Source organism: Pinus tabuliformis, chromosome 1_2 (assembly GCF_031772625.1).
Source record: "Pinus tabuliformis cultivar Carrire ecotype Pingquan chromosome 1_2, CPIR1, whole genome shotgun sequence".
Classification (NCBI taxonomy): Eukaryota; Viridiplantae; Streptophyta; class Pinopsida; order Pinales; family Pinaceae; genus Pinus; species Pinus tabuliformis.
The window spans coordinates 632,706,720-632,722,549 of NC_142298.1; the positions used below are offsets into that span (position 1 = coordinate 632,706,720).

General features: G+C 38.3%; 1 protein-coding gene across 1 annotated transcript in view; it reads right to left on the bottom strand.

Annotated features, from left to right (window-relative positions):
- Positions 1-1,510: 1,510 nt before the first annotated feature.
- The window catches only part of LOC149207220 (protein ENDOPLASMIC RETICULUM-ARRESTED PEN3-like), a 28,611-nt gene continuing 14,291 nt past the window's right edge, over positions 1,511-15,830 (bottom strand). The window contains exon 2 of the mRNA XM_089397967.1: positions 1,511-1,615. Within this exon, the coding sequence (XP_089254093.1) occupies positions 1,511-1,615 (105 nt within the window). The remainder of the gene's footprint in view (positions 1,616-15,830) is intronic.

The window sequence follows — 15,830 nt, forward strand, 5'->3', positions numbered from 1 at the left end:
ATGAATATTCTTCGATTCATGATTCTTATGATTCAAAGGAGGATGATATTGTTGAATATTTTCAAAAGGATTTGCTTACAAGCAAGTGGGAAGAAGATTACCAGCAACAACTTTCTTAAGAAGAGCCCGTAGTTGAAGAGTCCAATAGTAACTGTGGCTACCCTATGCAAAAACATTCATGTTCGAAAATTGTCTAAGAAAATGAAGCAGCTAATTTTTTATCCCATCCATTTTTTGACTCAATAGTTGAATACATGGAATATTTTTGTGGACAAAAACATACATCAGTTCCGAGGTATGTGCCAAAAAATATTCTGAGGTTTCCATGTGTTGCATTCTTCTTTTAATTGTTGACTTTCAAGAACATAGTGGCATAAGGTCTACTACTCAGATGTTGGGTTGGTATCATTGGAAGGTTGATTTCACTTGGGTGAATTGAGCCTTGTACATAAGTAGGAGATGTACATAAATAAGCTCACTATGTGAGTATTTAATATCTAGTTTTTAGAAGTTGTAGTTATACATTTCAGATTTTATGAGGAGAGGACTCCTAGCAAGTAAATTTCCAGGGATATTTTCTAGTTTTACAGATTCCATTTATTTTTTACTCCATGCCCAATAGTGAAGGCTACTAGTCTGCAAGTTCTTAGCACCTTGCCAGCAAGGCACTGTCCCCAGTTGGAGTCGATGCTTTATCCTCATCATCCTCCCTTTTATTCTTTCATATAGTAGGGGCGATTTCTTCTTGTATATAGGGAGGGATTGAAATTCCAGAAAAACAAAATGAGATTAAAAAGGATTTCAGAGCTAAAAGGCATTTGGGTAAGCCTTTGGTGCGTAGCCAAAGTTGGCTTAAGTTCCAAATTTGGCGAAGACGCTGACGAAACCTCTACGTGAAGCTCTGGGTAGACGTGGCCAACACGTTACCAGCGGAAAGCAATTTTATTGGCCACTGGTGGAACCAACCCAGTGGGCTTGCCTCAGCAGAGTTACCTCAGTGGAATGTGAAAATGGAAATAAATTTGAGCATCAGGATACAAAGGAGCAGGTGGCGTCGACCCGGTGGTAACACCCCGGAGGAAACATATAGGGAAAAAAAGTGAAGTGTTGAGATGAAATTGAGTAGGCGGGGTCCACCCAGCAGTGTATCCAGGAGGGATAATGTAGAGGACTTAATAAAAATGTAGAATGAAGGGACTTCACCTTTGCATTGAATGGAAATGACTAACTAACGAGAAAATAGATGGCGGATCACTGTAAATTATAAGGTTGCTTGGTCCTAGAAAGCATTTTAGCGGGGTAACTAGCGTCATAGATAAGCCAACGCTAGCCCCCAAAATGGTCAACATGAACTATCAGGTATGGCCAATAAACAACCAAGATTGACTCATGCAGATCGAGCCCTGCTCCCAACCATGTTCATTCACCCCGTCGGAATAGGGGGACCACACCTACCACTAATGCACCAACACAACAATAACTTCAGCAAGTGAGCACAATTTTTGTAAGACTAATGGCCTCCCCCCGCCCCCGCCACTTCCCATCTAACATTGTGTCTCCACATGTCCTTCCCAAACTTCTCCACATTGTCTTCCCATCCATGTGTCACTCCACCCTGTTCCCAGCCTATACATTTGTCAAATGCTAGCCATTGAAATTTCAAATTTATTTTTTGCCAACGATGTCCCTCTATCACTTCTCTTGTGCTCGAATTCATTCAGACATTAGCCAATACAAAGCACCTCCAATGCCACCATGCCAAATCAAGTTTTCCCACGAGGGATTTTGATCCTGGTGGGTGAAAGGAAGCACCATACAAGAGGGACTAGCTCCAAAAAGGGGAAATTCAAGTCGTTAGAGGGAGACAACAACATGTGAATTGGCAGGTAACCATGGAAGGAATACAATGGAAAAAGCGTGGCTAGATCATCAACCCACCACAAACCTAGATAATGGAGCCTAGGTCCACCTTAGGAGACAAGAGGAATCAACAATGCAGATATTTTGTTGTGTCAATCATGACATACTCGTTTCATTTCTGCAATTTTGTTAATATTTCATTTTCAAGAATAAAATCAAGTCTATTATGTAATAATTATGACAACTAGGTTGGGCGCACGCTCATACAGTTGTAACACTTCCAGATATTTTTTTTATTGTTCTTGTTTTGGCTCTCACTATGAAAGGGAAAAAGACTCATTAGTAGAGGTTCGATTTTCCTAGTTCCAAAGGCTGTAATTGTTCTGCAAATTTTGTAAGTTTTGGCATGTGAGATGTATTTCATTCTTGAATATTAATGAAGAAGTTTCTGGTGATTTCAAGCATTAGGATATGTAGTATGTGTTCTTTCTTTGTGTGTCACTTCATGTGTGTTTTTCTTCTTTAGAAATTGTGTAATTGTAGTTGTTGGATTCAATATTAGGTCACATATTTACTTATGTTATGTCATAGCAGACGGTACTTGTGAGATTGCATATTTATCTATGTTATGTGATAGCAGATAGTACCTTTTAGATTATAGATTTACCTATTTTATGTGATAGAAGATGGTACCTTTGAGATTGAATATTTACCTATGTTATGATATAGCAGAGAGTACCTATGAGATATTGAATTGAAAACCTTAAAATGCGCTCCCTAATTTTTGCACCTCATTTCCTTTATCTTTTCATGATTCTACTAGAATTTAGTGCATAGGATTTTGTGTCTATCCAACACTATGCACTAGGTTTCTTCCTTATATTTCTTCTTTCCACCTTTACTGCAATGACCAATCAAGTTGCATTCTCTGTGTGTAGGCCACTTAACCTGAACATTTACTCTTGGCAATGATATGTTGTTTATATGTATATTGAACCTGCCTCTGAGTAGGGTAATTAAATCAAACTTAACTCATTTTACATGTATCTCTTGAGAATCAATGATCTATCTTAAATATACACTAAGATGTCCTAGGCATTGACCCTTCTCCTCAACCCGAGGGTTATCTCTAGGAGAGATAACAACAATTATGTAGTTGAGAGTGTAAAGAAGGAAATAGCACTTTGGTTTCCTGAAGGTGTGGTGGATTGGAAAAGTAGCTTGCGCTATTGGGTTTATGTGTAAATCATGATGCATCTAAATATTAGCAATGAAATTCTCGAGTCGAGCAAGTTTGACAGAATTTTCTGATTATATCATTTCCAAGCAGAGTCAGTTTGTTTCAAGGCTAAGATGAGTAGAATTTTAGAGTCAATATTAAACTCATCAAGTAATAGTTAAATTTGTTGAGTCTCATACCAAAGGTATAAAAAAATAGTCATTACTTATGAATAATGTACCTTCATTTACTAGGAATTCAGAAAATTCAGACATGAAACAATGTTCAAAGAAAATCAACTTGCATGTAACATACCTAAATGGGACTTTTCCTTTTTATTAATTAGTTAAATCTAGTTGAAGATGAGATGGGTGAGATTTATAGAATCATACTAGGTTACACTATATATTAGACTAAAGGATACTGATATCAACGGTCAAAGTTGCCTTCAATCATATTAGGAGTTGTGATTACCAGGGTTTCTTTTCCTTTGCTTCTCTAGAATTCTTCCTTTTGGGTTGGGTATCTAAACCGTTTATAACAAGATGTTTATGTGTATGCATTTGGATTATGAAAATGATATTTATATACAGGTAAGGCTTATGAATAAGCCAATATATGAGCTTCGAAACTTGGATGCAACATTCGTTTTATAGAAGCTAAAGGTGAGCCCTTATAAGGAAGTTATTTGAACCAATCTTTGTGAATTTATTGGATCTAATCCTTCTATTATTAATCCTAATAGTTGTGAATTATCTCTGGATTATTACACATTATTTTACGAAATGTTGAGATGCACATATAACATCAATGAATTAATTGAACATCCTCTACCAAAGATGCAGTTGTTTGGGTTGCGTAAGTGGATGACATCAAAATCAACCAAAGATTTATTGGAATGTGCAAATCACTCATAAAGACATAATGGGGCAGAATAGTCTTTCAAGATACGGAAGCTGCACTTGCTAAAGTAGTAATGGGAAATTGAGTTCAAGATTCCATTTTTCGGTAACTAAGTGGGAAAGAAGTTCCTTGACTCTCCTTGAGGGGTTGGGAGGTTTCGATTAAAGAAGTGGACTTTGAAATGGAAACATATTTTAGACTAAATCATGATCTTGTACTAGCTTTGTTTGGGAAAGACTCTTTTTATAGGCAACCTGTCCTTTGAACTCGAATAGTCTATTAGAAGTAGCTCTTCTTTATTTAATTTTGTGGGTTCGTTGGTTGACTGGTAGGAATAGGTCTCGTAAAAAAATAATGGTCACTTTTGCCTGTACATAGGTAGCTCATTTCAAGAATGTATGATCGCTAGCACAAGCATACCTTTGTTTCATGGCCATCCATTGTTGGACCCTTGTTTCATGACCAAACATACCTTTGCTTCATAACCGACCATTGCTGGAGCTCACGTTCGTCATTGTCTCTTCTTCTGACAAAGTAAACAAGACTCGAACCATGTACAAGGTGAAGAAGGGGCTAGCTACAGGGAAAAATGGAAAAATGGCTCATGAACTCTTTCCATGTGTCAATTTTTCACTGGATGGAGGAGGACGAAAATGGGGTGTCGAGATAGGTTAGGATAAACAATGTTTTCATAGCCAACTCCATAAAGAGAACACCTTCGATATAATTATTGTATATTAATAATAAATTAATTTATTTTATTTCTATGCTATATATAGAGAAAATGAAGTTATGTAATTTTCGTAAAAGTTGTTTACCAATCATGGCATAATATCATATGTTCTTTTAGATAATAATTTAAATTTTCTTTTCAACTAATAATTTAAATTGAAATCAAAAATTAAAGCAATAAGGAGAATATGAAATGATGATTCTTTTAAATAAAATGTTAAAATGTAATTTGGTAAATGTAAAGTAATATTATGTTTGAAAATATATAATTAATGAAATAATATGAAATTTATTGGTTTATTTCTAAATATTATTTAGATTGTAATTGTTTTTTAATTTCTGTATTCAAGCTTCTGTGGTCCATAATGAATTAAGCAAAGTCTTTCGGTAGAAATCACATAAGAGAAATTTTTGGCCAACACGTTTCGAATCAACAAGTGTGATTCATCATCAAGACCAGATGAAGAGGCAGACTGTGGCAAAGGTTTAAATAGAGAGCAATGTAGAGACATAATTTCAAGTAACGACTATATTTCAAATATAGTTGTTACTTGAAATTATGTCTCTACATTGCTCTCTATGTAAGGCTATGCCACGATCTGCCTCTTCATCTAGTCCTGATGATGAACCACACTTGTTGATTCGAAATGCATTGGCCAAAAATTTCTCTTATGTAATTTCTACTAAAAAACTTTACTTAATTGTATTTTATGTTAAGAAATAAAATTTGATTGAAAAATTATATTATATATATAAATTAATTAATTAATAATTTAAAACACTGAAATTATTAAAACACAAATATTTACTAGGTCATAAATCATCACTAAAATAAAATAATAATATAATTTATATTTATGAATAATAAATAATAACCATTCTCACCGCTCATGAACTATGATAAGTTAAAACAACCGCAAAAAAGGGGCAGAGGATTATGATTTTCTTAAACACTTTGTTTGTGAAAACGGATGATGAAAAAAATTATTTCTCATTATATTAAAAGTAATGTTAATATTCCTTAACAAATTTGCTACTTGGAAATTAAAGTTGAGACGTGGGGCATTTGGCAAAGTAATTGTTATTTTGTGGAAACAATGAAGTATGAAGGATTTTAAAAATAACATTTTTAATATTAATAACCTAAAAAATAAAAAACCCTACATAAATTCAAAAATCATATATAGTTTAATATATTCACTCTACCAATATAAAGAATATTTAAATCACAATCTATATAAACCACATATTCACTCTCTCAACATAAATAATTTTTTAATCACAATCTATATAAACCTATTAAAGGTTTAGATATTAGGCTTTGGAAGCATAATTAAGTTAGGTATGTTATGAAACCAGCTCACAAAAAGATAAAAAAGATAGATCAACGCCTTAGAAATAAGCCTCTTAGAGGGGGAAACCTCCTTTAAATTACACAAATAAACAATTCTTGTATGATACAAATGACAAGGCCTCCTTTTTATATATAGGAGTCTAAGGGGTCATAATATAATCAGAGCTGACATAACAATAATGATGTAAGGGCACAATAATAACATTAGTGGGCTTCTATGGGGCACAATAATAACAATATGTGGACTACATGAGCACAAAAATATAATAAGGGGGTTGTAACAATAACAGTAAGGGGTTACACTAGTAGTATAGGGATCTAACATGCCCCTCTCTTTCAAAAAATGTTGTCCTCAACGCTTGAGTAGTTCTTGATGCTTCTGTATAAAATTCTCGTCCTCCCATGTGGAATCTTCAGCAGTTAAGTTCTTCCACTTGATGAGGTAATCTGAAATTGATTGATCTCGTAGGTGTCGGGTTCTTGTTTCTGTGACTTCTCCAAGTTCCAATATGATTTTTTCTTCCTCGTGAAGTTTTGGCAATATTGTTTGAACTGGGATCTTCTGCAACTTTTGAATGAGTGACCACACTTCTTTGTCCTTCTTCCATTCATCCCTTGATTCGTATATCCAATATGGTTGGATAATAGAAATAGCACAAAACAATGCTTCCACATCCTCATCCTTTCTTAAGAGTGCATCTGCAACAACATTTTGCTTCCCTTTTTTGTATATGATTTCAAAGTCATAACCCAACATTTTTGTGACCCATTTTTTCTGTTCTTCTAAAGATAATCTTTGTTCTAAAAAATATTTAAGAATATCATGATCCATTTTTACTTTGAAGTGTCTTCCCATTAGGGAAGGTCGCAATTTCTTAAGTGCATGTAGTATTGCCAACATTTCCTTCTCATAAATAGCGTTCTTGAGATGTAGCCGTAAAAATACCCGATCACCTACTTCGAAAATTCTTTCACTGTGATGTTAATATGTCTGTTGTTTCATTCGATTCTGCACCAAAGTGGCATTATCGTTTAAAAGTTGGAGAACTTGTTGTTGATGCTCGATGTGATCTTTCAATGCTTGAATCTTTTACTTCTTGATATGTCCTTCTATCTTGAGAGTTTGAGGAGTGGTAATTTCTTCCAATGCATTACAAGATATGGTCGGATTCATTTCTTGATGCTTGATGTGATCTTTCACTTCTTGAACATTTTTCTTTTTGATATGTCCTTTTATCTTAATAGTTTGAGGAGTGGTAATTCTGCTCAATGCATTACAAGATATGGTCGGATTCATTTCTTCTTTCTCGATGTGATATTTCACATCTTGAACCTTTTTCTTCTTGATATGTCCTTCTATCTTGAGAGTTTGAGGAGTGGTAATTCTTGCCAATGCTTTACAAGATATGGTTGGATTCATTTCTTCTTTCTTTGGGATTGGTTCCTGGTGTACATCCTCTTATTTTGATGTTTCTTGATCCTTTTCTTCCTCCTCTTCACAATCAATGTAAAATATTTTTTTCTCAGCATACTTATGACCTTTAATATATTTGTTATCACAATTGTAACAAAGTCATTTTTCTCTTTTTTCTTCCAATTGTTATGGTGTCAACCTTGTAGGTTCTGGAAGGCTAGAAGAAACAACACTTCCATCTTTATAGTTATGAGGGGTAGACTTCTTTGTTGCCATAATTTTGCTTTCCACTTTTCTTTCCAACTTGAATGCATTCTCCAATGAATCAGGTTCCCAATGACGAACCTCATGTTGAATGTTATCCTTTAAAGTCCCTATGGAGACATCAATCCTCTGCTTCTCTGGAATATCATTTTCCCTTATATTTAATTTTTGAAAGTCCTCAATGTGCTCTACCATTGAACACTTTTGTTTGAGATTTATCAATTGGCTAAAGAAGGTGTTTCTCTTTGTATCCTCATAATGTGCTATCATTTCCTCTATTAAAATTGATCACGTAACAAGTGGTTTATGAGAACAAAGCCCTTTATACCATAAAAATTGATTTGGTTCTAAATATGAAGATGCAATACGTACCTTTTGTAATAGTTTCACTTCATGCATATCAAAATATTGCTCCATCTGTAGTATCCAATTTACTGGGTCCTTTCCATCAAACTTCCTCACATCATATTTTCTTGATTTTAGGAGCTCGATCTTGAAACGATTGTAACGCTGTACTTTCAGATCTCCAAGTTCTCAAATTGTCTTCTGCAGTATCCCTCTGAGTCCTCTTTCTAACCCCACAAGTTTGATTAGAATTTGATTCTCCAAGAAAGAGTTATGCCCAATCTTCTAAGATGACATGATTATATAATGTTTCAGTAGAGCAAACTTGTACGACGTGCCACATGTCGCTGTTTCGACCTTGGGCCTAAAAAATATACACAGAAAAGTAAAGTTCGTCCTTGTTACAGTAAAAAATGTCACCATGACTATTTGCAGTTAGTATGGCTCCATCCACTATCATACTATCCTCCTTGGCAAGTCTCATGCCTCTGCTCTTCATGTCAAACTTCAAGAAAGAGAGAAAAGTCATTTAAAGTCAATTATCTCTGGTACGCAGTTTCTCTTAGCCTTACCTGCGTGTATCACAATATCTGCGTATTTGTACGCTCTGTATGTAAAGGGGTGGGTGCGTACCCCTGTAAAGGTTAAAAGGCGCGAGTTTCATCTTAAAAAAGTTACTTGTGGTCATTTCTAGAGTCTTCTAGATGCTTGTTTGATGTGTATGGAGCGCCTCCAGATGGTTCATGTATCCCTACCAAAGAGGAACTTATCCCATCAAGAGGGGAGCTATCCCATCCAAAGAGGGGCTTATCCCATTGATGGTGGACCTGAATAACTTCCTCTAGAGCACTATAAATACAGGCATTGGGCCAAAGGGAGGGGAGGTTGAAAGCTGAACATTCCTAAGGGTAGATGCTGCTGGAATTAGGACTTCCTTGTAGAAGCTTGTGAGGAGAGATTACCATCTTTGCTTGTTCTATTTGGAAGTGGGTGAGTTGATCAGAGTAAACGAGAACTCTTGTGGACCCTGGGAGGGACTTGCACAACACCAAGGCTCAGGTTGTAATGGTTCCTTTTGTTACCTTTTAATACAAATTAGTCCATTCTTCTCAACAATTTGTTATTTATGAGTTGTTTCATATACTCCTTGGTCTATATGTTAAATATGTTTTATTTTATGTGATATTCAGGTGCTATTTAATCGTTTGATTGTTAGTGAATGCAGGTTTCGAAGGGAAGGAGGAGCTCATCCGGATCAACGAAGCTGGACTACTACAACAACGTTGGGTTACAGGTAGGATCTAAACACTTGATTTCTCATATTATAAAAGCATATTTAGAGAAGGATTGCTCTTATTTGTCTTGTTTGTCACTAGAAAGTCTTAGGCTTCTAGGGAGGTCAGTTGTGTCCGCACTAACGACTCTTTCCGTGTGACAAAATGGCGACTCCGCTGGGGACTCCATGAATGTGTTTGATTTCTTTTTGATTTGATATTTTGGTCTGAGAAAAATCGCTTGTTTTCTGATTTTTGGCTGTCTAACCGTGTATTTGGGTGGGTTAGCTTAGAGTCAAATTAGATTTTCATTTTTCTTAGCTTTGCCAGTAGTACGCAGTCTCTGAGTTAGGCATAGTGCGTACTTGTACGCACTGCGTCTTTGTGCACAGGGCGTCCCCGCGACTGTGTCAACAGATCACCTGCGTACCCCTGTCAAATTTGAGAAAATTTCATTTTTCCTCTTTTTGCTCTTTAGATTTTGTTTTTAGTTTGTTTTTACTGCCCAGATCCATTGGTTTACTGTCAGAGATCTTCACCTGAACTTGTCCCGTTAGTGTCGAGGGTTTTGGTGGAATTCATAGGGATTTTGCCTTAGGGTTTGATTTTTAACTGGTCCTGTAGTGACTTTGGCGTTAGAGGTTGTCAAACTTTGGATCTCCCTGGTTTTGATCAGTCCTCTTAGGAGTCGGGCCTGTCATAGAAGTCACCCTTGTGAGAGACCTATCTTTGTGTCTTCTCTTTGCAAATCTCGAAAAGTTTGTTTGTTAAAACCTTGAATTTCATTCTTGAGAAAAAAGAACAAAAAGATTTCGATTTTGTTTTTTGATTAGTTTATGATTCTGCATGAACTGATCCTTAGTTGCATTTTGACTGAGTAAAACACCCGGGAATTATCCTTGTAGGCTTTTGTCCTCATTATTTTTTGCTTTTAGGTAAATTTCCTTTTAATTTGCTTTTGAGTGAATCTGATTTGATTGTTTTAGATTTGTTAAATTTCATTTGATAAATAGTTTTTCCATGCTTTGTTAATATATAAAAACACAAAAAATTCTTTTGGAAAAAGTTTGCTTTGGTAGCATTTGTAGTCTTTTGGGAGAAAAATGAAATTTCGTAGAGTAATTAGTGGTCATGAGTTGTGTGTTTTGAAAAGATAAAGAGATTGTTTCTTTGATTGTCTTTACTAAGAAAGTTGTTTTCTATAAAATTTGCATTTTTTAACTCTCTTAGTTAGGAGATTCATTGAAAAAGAAAAGTAGTGTAAATCATCTTAGGTGCATTTTTGTAGTGGTTGCGAGTCGAGTCTACACACCACCAGTTTCATCTCCACTACCTTTTTGTCTTTAAGAAAAACCATAAAATTAACGCTTAAAGTAAAATTAACTTAGTAACTTTTATTTACTAGGGCTCTGAAACACCAATTTAGATCAGGCTAGTGTCTTGGAGTAGGAGAGTAATTAACTCTCCAAGACAACAAAACCAAACAAGTAGCTTATCTTGTGATAGAATAAATCCAATTGTTTCATTTGTACTCTGGGAAAGATCCTCTTAAAGGAGAAGCACGAGCTCGTGTCCGAACCAGTGAGGGGATCAATCCTCCCTCGTTGGGAACGACGCCAGACATGCACGTATTACAAATGGTAAACCTCGGATTAACCATTGTCGAGGAGCCAGGGGTCACTTGTCGGTAAACCTTGGATTATTGTCAAGGAGACGGCAAGGGGATTGAGCTTGATACTCTGCCCTTGCGTGCTGTCGGAGTGTAGACTGTTCCCCCAGGTGCATTTGTTGCTGTTGGTAACCTTAGTGACCATTATCTTTAGGATTCTACCGAGGTGACGGTGGAGGGAAGATCACACTGTACCTAGAGTAGACGTCGGCTAGACTCACTTGGATTTTCCGGGGGGTTCACTTCACTCGAGACGGTTAAAGTGGAGGAACTTGTGCCGGTCTATTCATTAAGCAGGTTGTCGGGGTAACTGTTCCACCCGCCACTTCTGTACTGAATCCGGTGATGTTGGGTTTCATCTCCAACTAGCGTTTTTTGTCCGGAAGGCGACAGTCCCGTCAACTTCGGGGCAAGTCTCCTGAGGTTGTTTCTGTGGCCGAATTGTTGAGGAAATCCCGTAGACTTCGGGGTGAGCCTCCTCAAGACGTCCCAAGTCATTACGGAGGTTTAAAGGTCCTTGTAACTCCTAGTGGCAGTAAAGTAGGTTCACCTGAAGAAGGAGAGTCGTCATTGGTAGTCCATCCAGATTACCAAGGTCTAGAAACAGGTTATAATCCTGAAGCAGTTGCAGTTTCCGAGCTTGCTGGTAGTTTTTCATCTACTAGTGATATAGGCGAAGAACCTGAAGTATCTGAACCTGTTACTCCAACTTCTAGTGCACCAGATTCACCTAGGGTAGAAAGAGTCATCACCGAAAATCTTCCTACTGGTTTGATAGCTATTGAAGAACTTGCTCCAGAGGAAGAATTAGGCGTATCTATCCTTGAAGATCAACCTACTATTGATCTAAGGGAGCGTGAATCTATCTTTTACAGTCCTCCTAGAAGTACTACTTGGTACCTTTCGTTAACCAATTATTTAGACAACTCAGGGATAAGTTTTTCTCCACCTCGTATTCCTTTTCCACCTGGAGGTATTTATACTCCTGTAAATATGTCTGGTCAGTCGTCCGTGTTCACTCAATCTCCTGAATCTTTCTTGCACGGCGGTCCTTCTGTTCCCGCCGGGTATCAGCCACTTTCTGGTACCTTTGCGGGGGCATCTCCTCAACCCATTGATCATGGGTTATCAGCTGGAAACAATGGTAATAAACCGTTGGGTGTAGGGGACATTTATATGATGTCAGGTTCAGTTCCCGTTTCTCAACCTCAAGGTGGCCAATTACCGCCTGGGGGGCAACCTCAATTAACACTTGGGGGGCAACCTCAAGGTACACAAATTGCGTCTGGGGGGCAACCTCAAGGACAGTATGTACCCATAGTACAATACATGCCTCAAGGTCAACCCCAGCCTCAATATGTACCCCAAGGTCAACCTCAGTATCAATATTTACCTCAAGGGTATCAACCTCAAGGTCAAGGTCAACCCCAGTATCAGTATTTACCCCAAGGTTATCAACCTCAAGGTAAATACTCGAGTCAAGGTTATCAACCACCTCAAGGTCAGTCATATGTTCAAGGTATGGGAACTGTGCATTTCAGTTATCAATCCTATCCTCAATCCGGTTACGGATCTCAGTATCCTCAACCTATTACGGGTCAATACCCCGGAATGATAGTGTGGGATCCATCACAAGGTCAACAGGTGTTGCAGCCAAGTATACAGTTGGTACCTCAAACTGGACAACCCGTAGTTTCTGGTTCACCCCAGCAACCGCAACCTGTCCAGTCAAATATTCAAACTTCTGTAACTTCGGTAGTTACTCAGCCGCCAATTGCACCTAGTACTCCATCTCAAACGACTGCTGCAACTACCGCAACATCTACCGCACTTACTTCTGGAGTATCGACAGCTCCGGTTTCTACTGTCTCTGCAACCACTCCTCAGTCATCTTTACCGTTGTCCGGATCTACGATTCAAACCACGGTCCAGATGCCTGTAGGACAGCTGGTTTAAGTACTGTTGTAACAAGTCAACCTCAATTTACCTATCGACAGTACCAGGGACAGTACCAATTCGGTCCTGCTGTCCAACAACCGGTTTACCAGTATCAACCGTATCCTGGGTACACTTATCAACAACCTCAACAACCCCAGTACGGTCCGGTTAATCCTGGTTTTCCAGGAGGATATAATATCCCGAATGCGATTCCTGTTCCAAGTTATCCTGGATATCCTCCTCCTGGGACTGGTCTTGTGACTCAAAGTTTTAGGGATCCTAATCGACAATTACCGTTTATCGCAACTTTGGATTTACCAGACTTGACGCGCCTAACGAACGATCCAATACAATATATTCCGTTCTGGCCGCCAATGCCAAATAAGTTGCCCAGTGATATACCCAAGTTCGAAGGTAAGTCTGGAGAGGATCCGTCCAATCACGTGATGACTTGCCACCTCTGGTGTGCTCCAAATTCCATCTCGGATGATTCGATCCGCTTACGTCTTTTCCAGCGTACGCTCATTGGTCTCGCGGCCAAGTGGTACATTGAGTTACCACGGGCCTCTTTTTACAATTTCAGCCAGTTAGCTACCTCGTTCCTAACTCATTTTCAGTTGCCGATCAGATACGATAACGGCACGGAGCTATTAACTTCATTAAAACAGTCGACCTCCACTTATATTTCCGATCATATCCATGAATGGAGACGTCCAAGACATTTAGTGAAAGTTTTTATCCCGGACCAAATCTTAGCTGAATGGTTTGTAAAATCATTATTACCGAATATTACTGAAGATGTAGCTAAGGCCGGAGTAGTCACTGAGGAGCAAGTCATTGCTCAAGCCCAGTACCTTGACTTAGTTTACACTCAGTCGGGTACGTTGCACGAGAAGATCCCAGATCTTCCTAAGTCGAATCAAATTGCTGCTGCTCCTTCGGGGTCTCATGTTGCTGATGGCATGATTGGTACGGTGAATACTAAAAGTAAGAAGAAATCCTCAAAGAATTCTTCTCCAATAATAACCTTACCTGACTCCCCGACAGGAGAATCTTCTCCTGAAATTACCACCGACATTCACGGTGTAGAGTCATCTACGGCTAAATCAAAAAACGGTGGTAAGAAGAAAGGTAAGAAGAAGGATAAAGCAGACAAGGCTCCAAAGGAGAAAAAAGAGAAGTCGGAATCTAACGACGAAAAGCGCAAACCTCGCTATCCTTGTTTAATTTGTGAAGAAGATCATTTCACAAGAGATTGCCCTCATCGGGCGGAGGTTGTGAAAATCGTTAAAGGTTCCCCAACTCCTGCTATTTTGAAAGATCCATTTCCAAAGCAGGAGAGTAAGATGATAGGTTCTTCCTCGAATGCCAGTGAAGAACCCATATTGATGATGTCTCATGTACGGATTGCGACTCGATCACAAGATTATGGTAGTAAAAGTCCTGTTGATGGATCGAAAGAAGCAGAATCTTCTCGTTCAAATCCATCAACCTCAGCTCCCGGTTCCGATCCACTACAGATCGAGAAACCTAACCCTGACTTCGTAATAAAACCGCCCGCCAAGGGTGTACTTCGAAGGTCTGCTTTCAATCCACATGCGAGAGCGGCCCAGAATTACAACATTGTTGAGGATTTAGCTGTTTCACCCTCAGCAATGTCGGCTTTAGAAGTGCTGCAATCATGACCAGCACAGAGAAAATTACTTTTGTCGGCTATAGGAGCTGTTGATGTTCAGGACCTGAATCTGATAATCTTTGATCTAGAAAATAGTACACCGCATCTCCCTCATCAGATGGCTTTCCAGATTCCAGTGATAGTAAAAAACGGGCCAATTCATCGGACTGTAATTGATGAAGGAGCTTCTACGTGTATTATGTCGATTCAGTGTTGGAGATCGCTTGGTTCTCCTTCACTGAACCAATCCCCGACGATTCTTAAGGCCTTTGATGGCCGTGGGTTCCATCCGTTTGGCATTCTACAGGATTTGCCTATAGGGGTTGAAGGAAAAACCGTTAGTCTGGATGTGGAGGTGGTTGATGCCCCTCTAGACTACAACCTTCTTTTGGGTCGCAGTTGGTCTTACGCTATGACAGCGGTCGTGTCATCGGTCTTTAGAGTTATAAAGTTTCCACATAATGGTAAGATCGTGACAATAGACCAGCTGGCTTACTTTTCATCCGACCCAGCCTCTTCAGAGAGTATCCAGCATGTCGGTAAAACGACTATCCCTTACAAGGATGTTGGTGTAGGATTAGTTAAAGATTCTGGTTTACTGGGAACTTTTCCTTTCCCTCCAATCAACGCAGACCCTTCATTCGCAACCATTCATATGATTACTTCAGACACTATTATCTATGATGATCCTTGGATTGTCCCATCTGAATCTGAGATAGACTCATTCGGTAATGCAATGCCTTTGAGTCCATATGAAATTGCTTATGAGGCCGTGGAGTCTTTTTCCGGCTCAAGTTCAACCCAATCCGACCAAATGAATGTGGTCCGTGAGGAATCACTTTTCACATCGACCTCAGAACGGATAACGTTTCCTGAAGTTGTATCATCTGACGAAAAACTTCGTGAAATCCTAAGTGTAGATGATCTACCATGGGAAGATCTTCATCATAGATCTTCGTTTTTACCTGAGGATGATGACTTTGAAAATGATTTTTCATCAATTTTTACAGCTGAATATGTCAAGGATGCTCAGAATCCCATGAAACATCCTGATTCAGAGTTGAATTTGGGAAACATTTCCCAAACTATTGCCATTGACATTTCAGTCAAAACCAGAATTATTGAGAACATTCATATAGGTGCCTCGTGTACAGATGACGAAATTCAAACATACAAGGTCCTA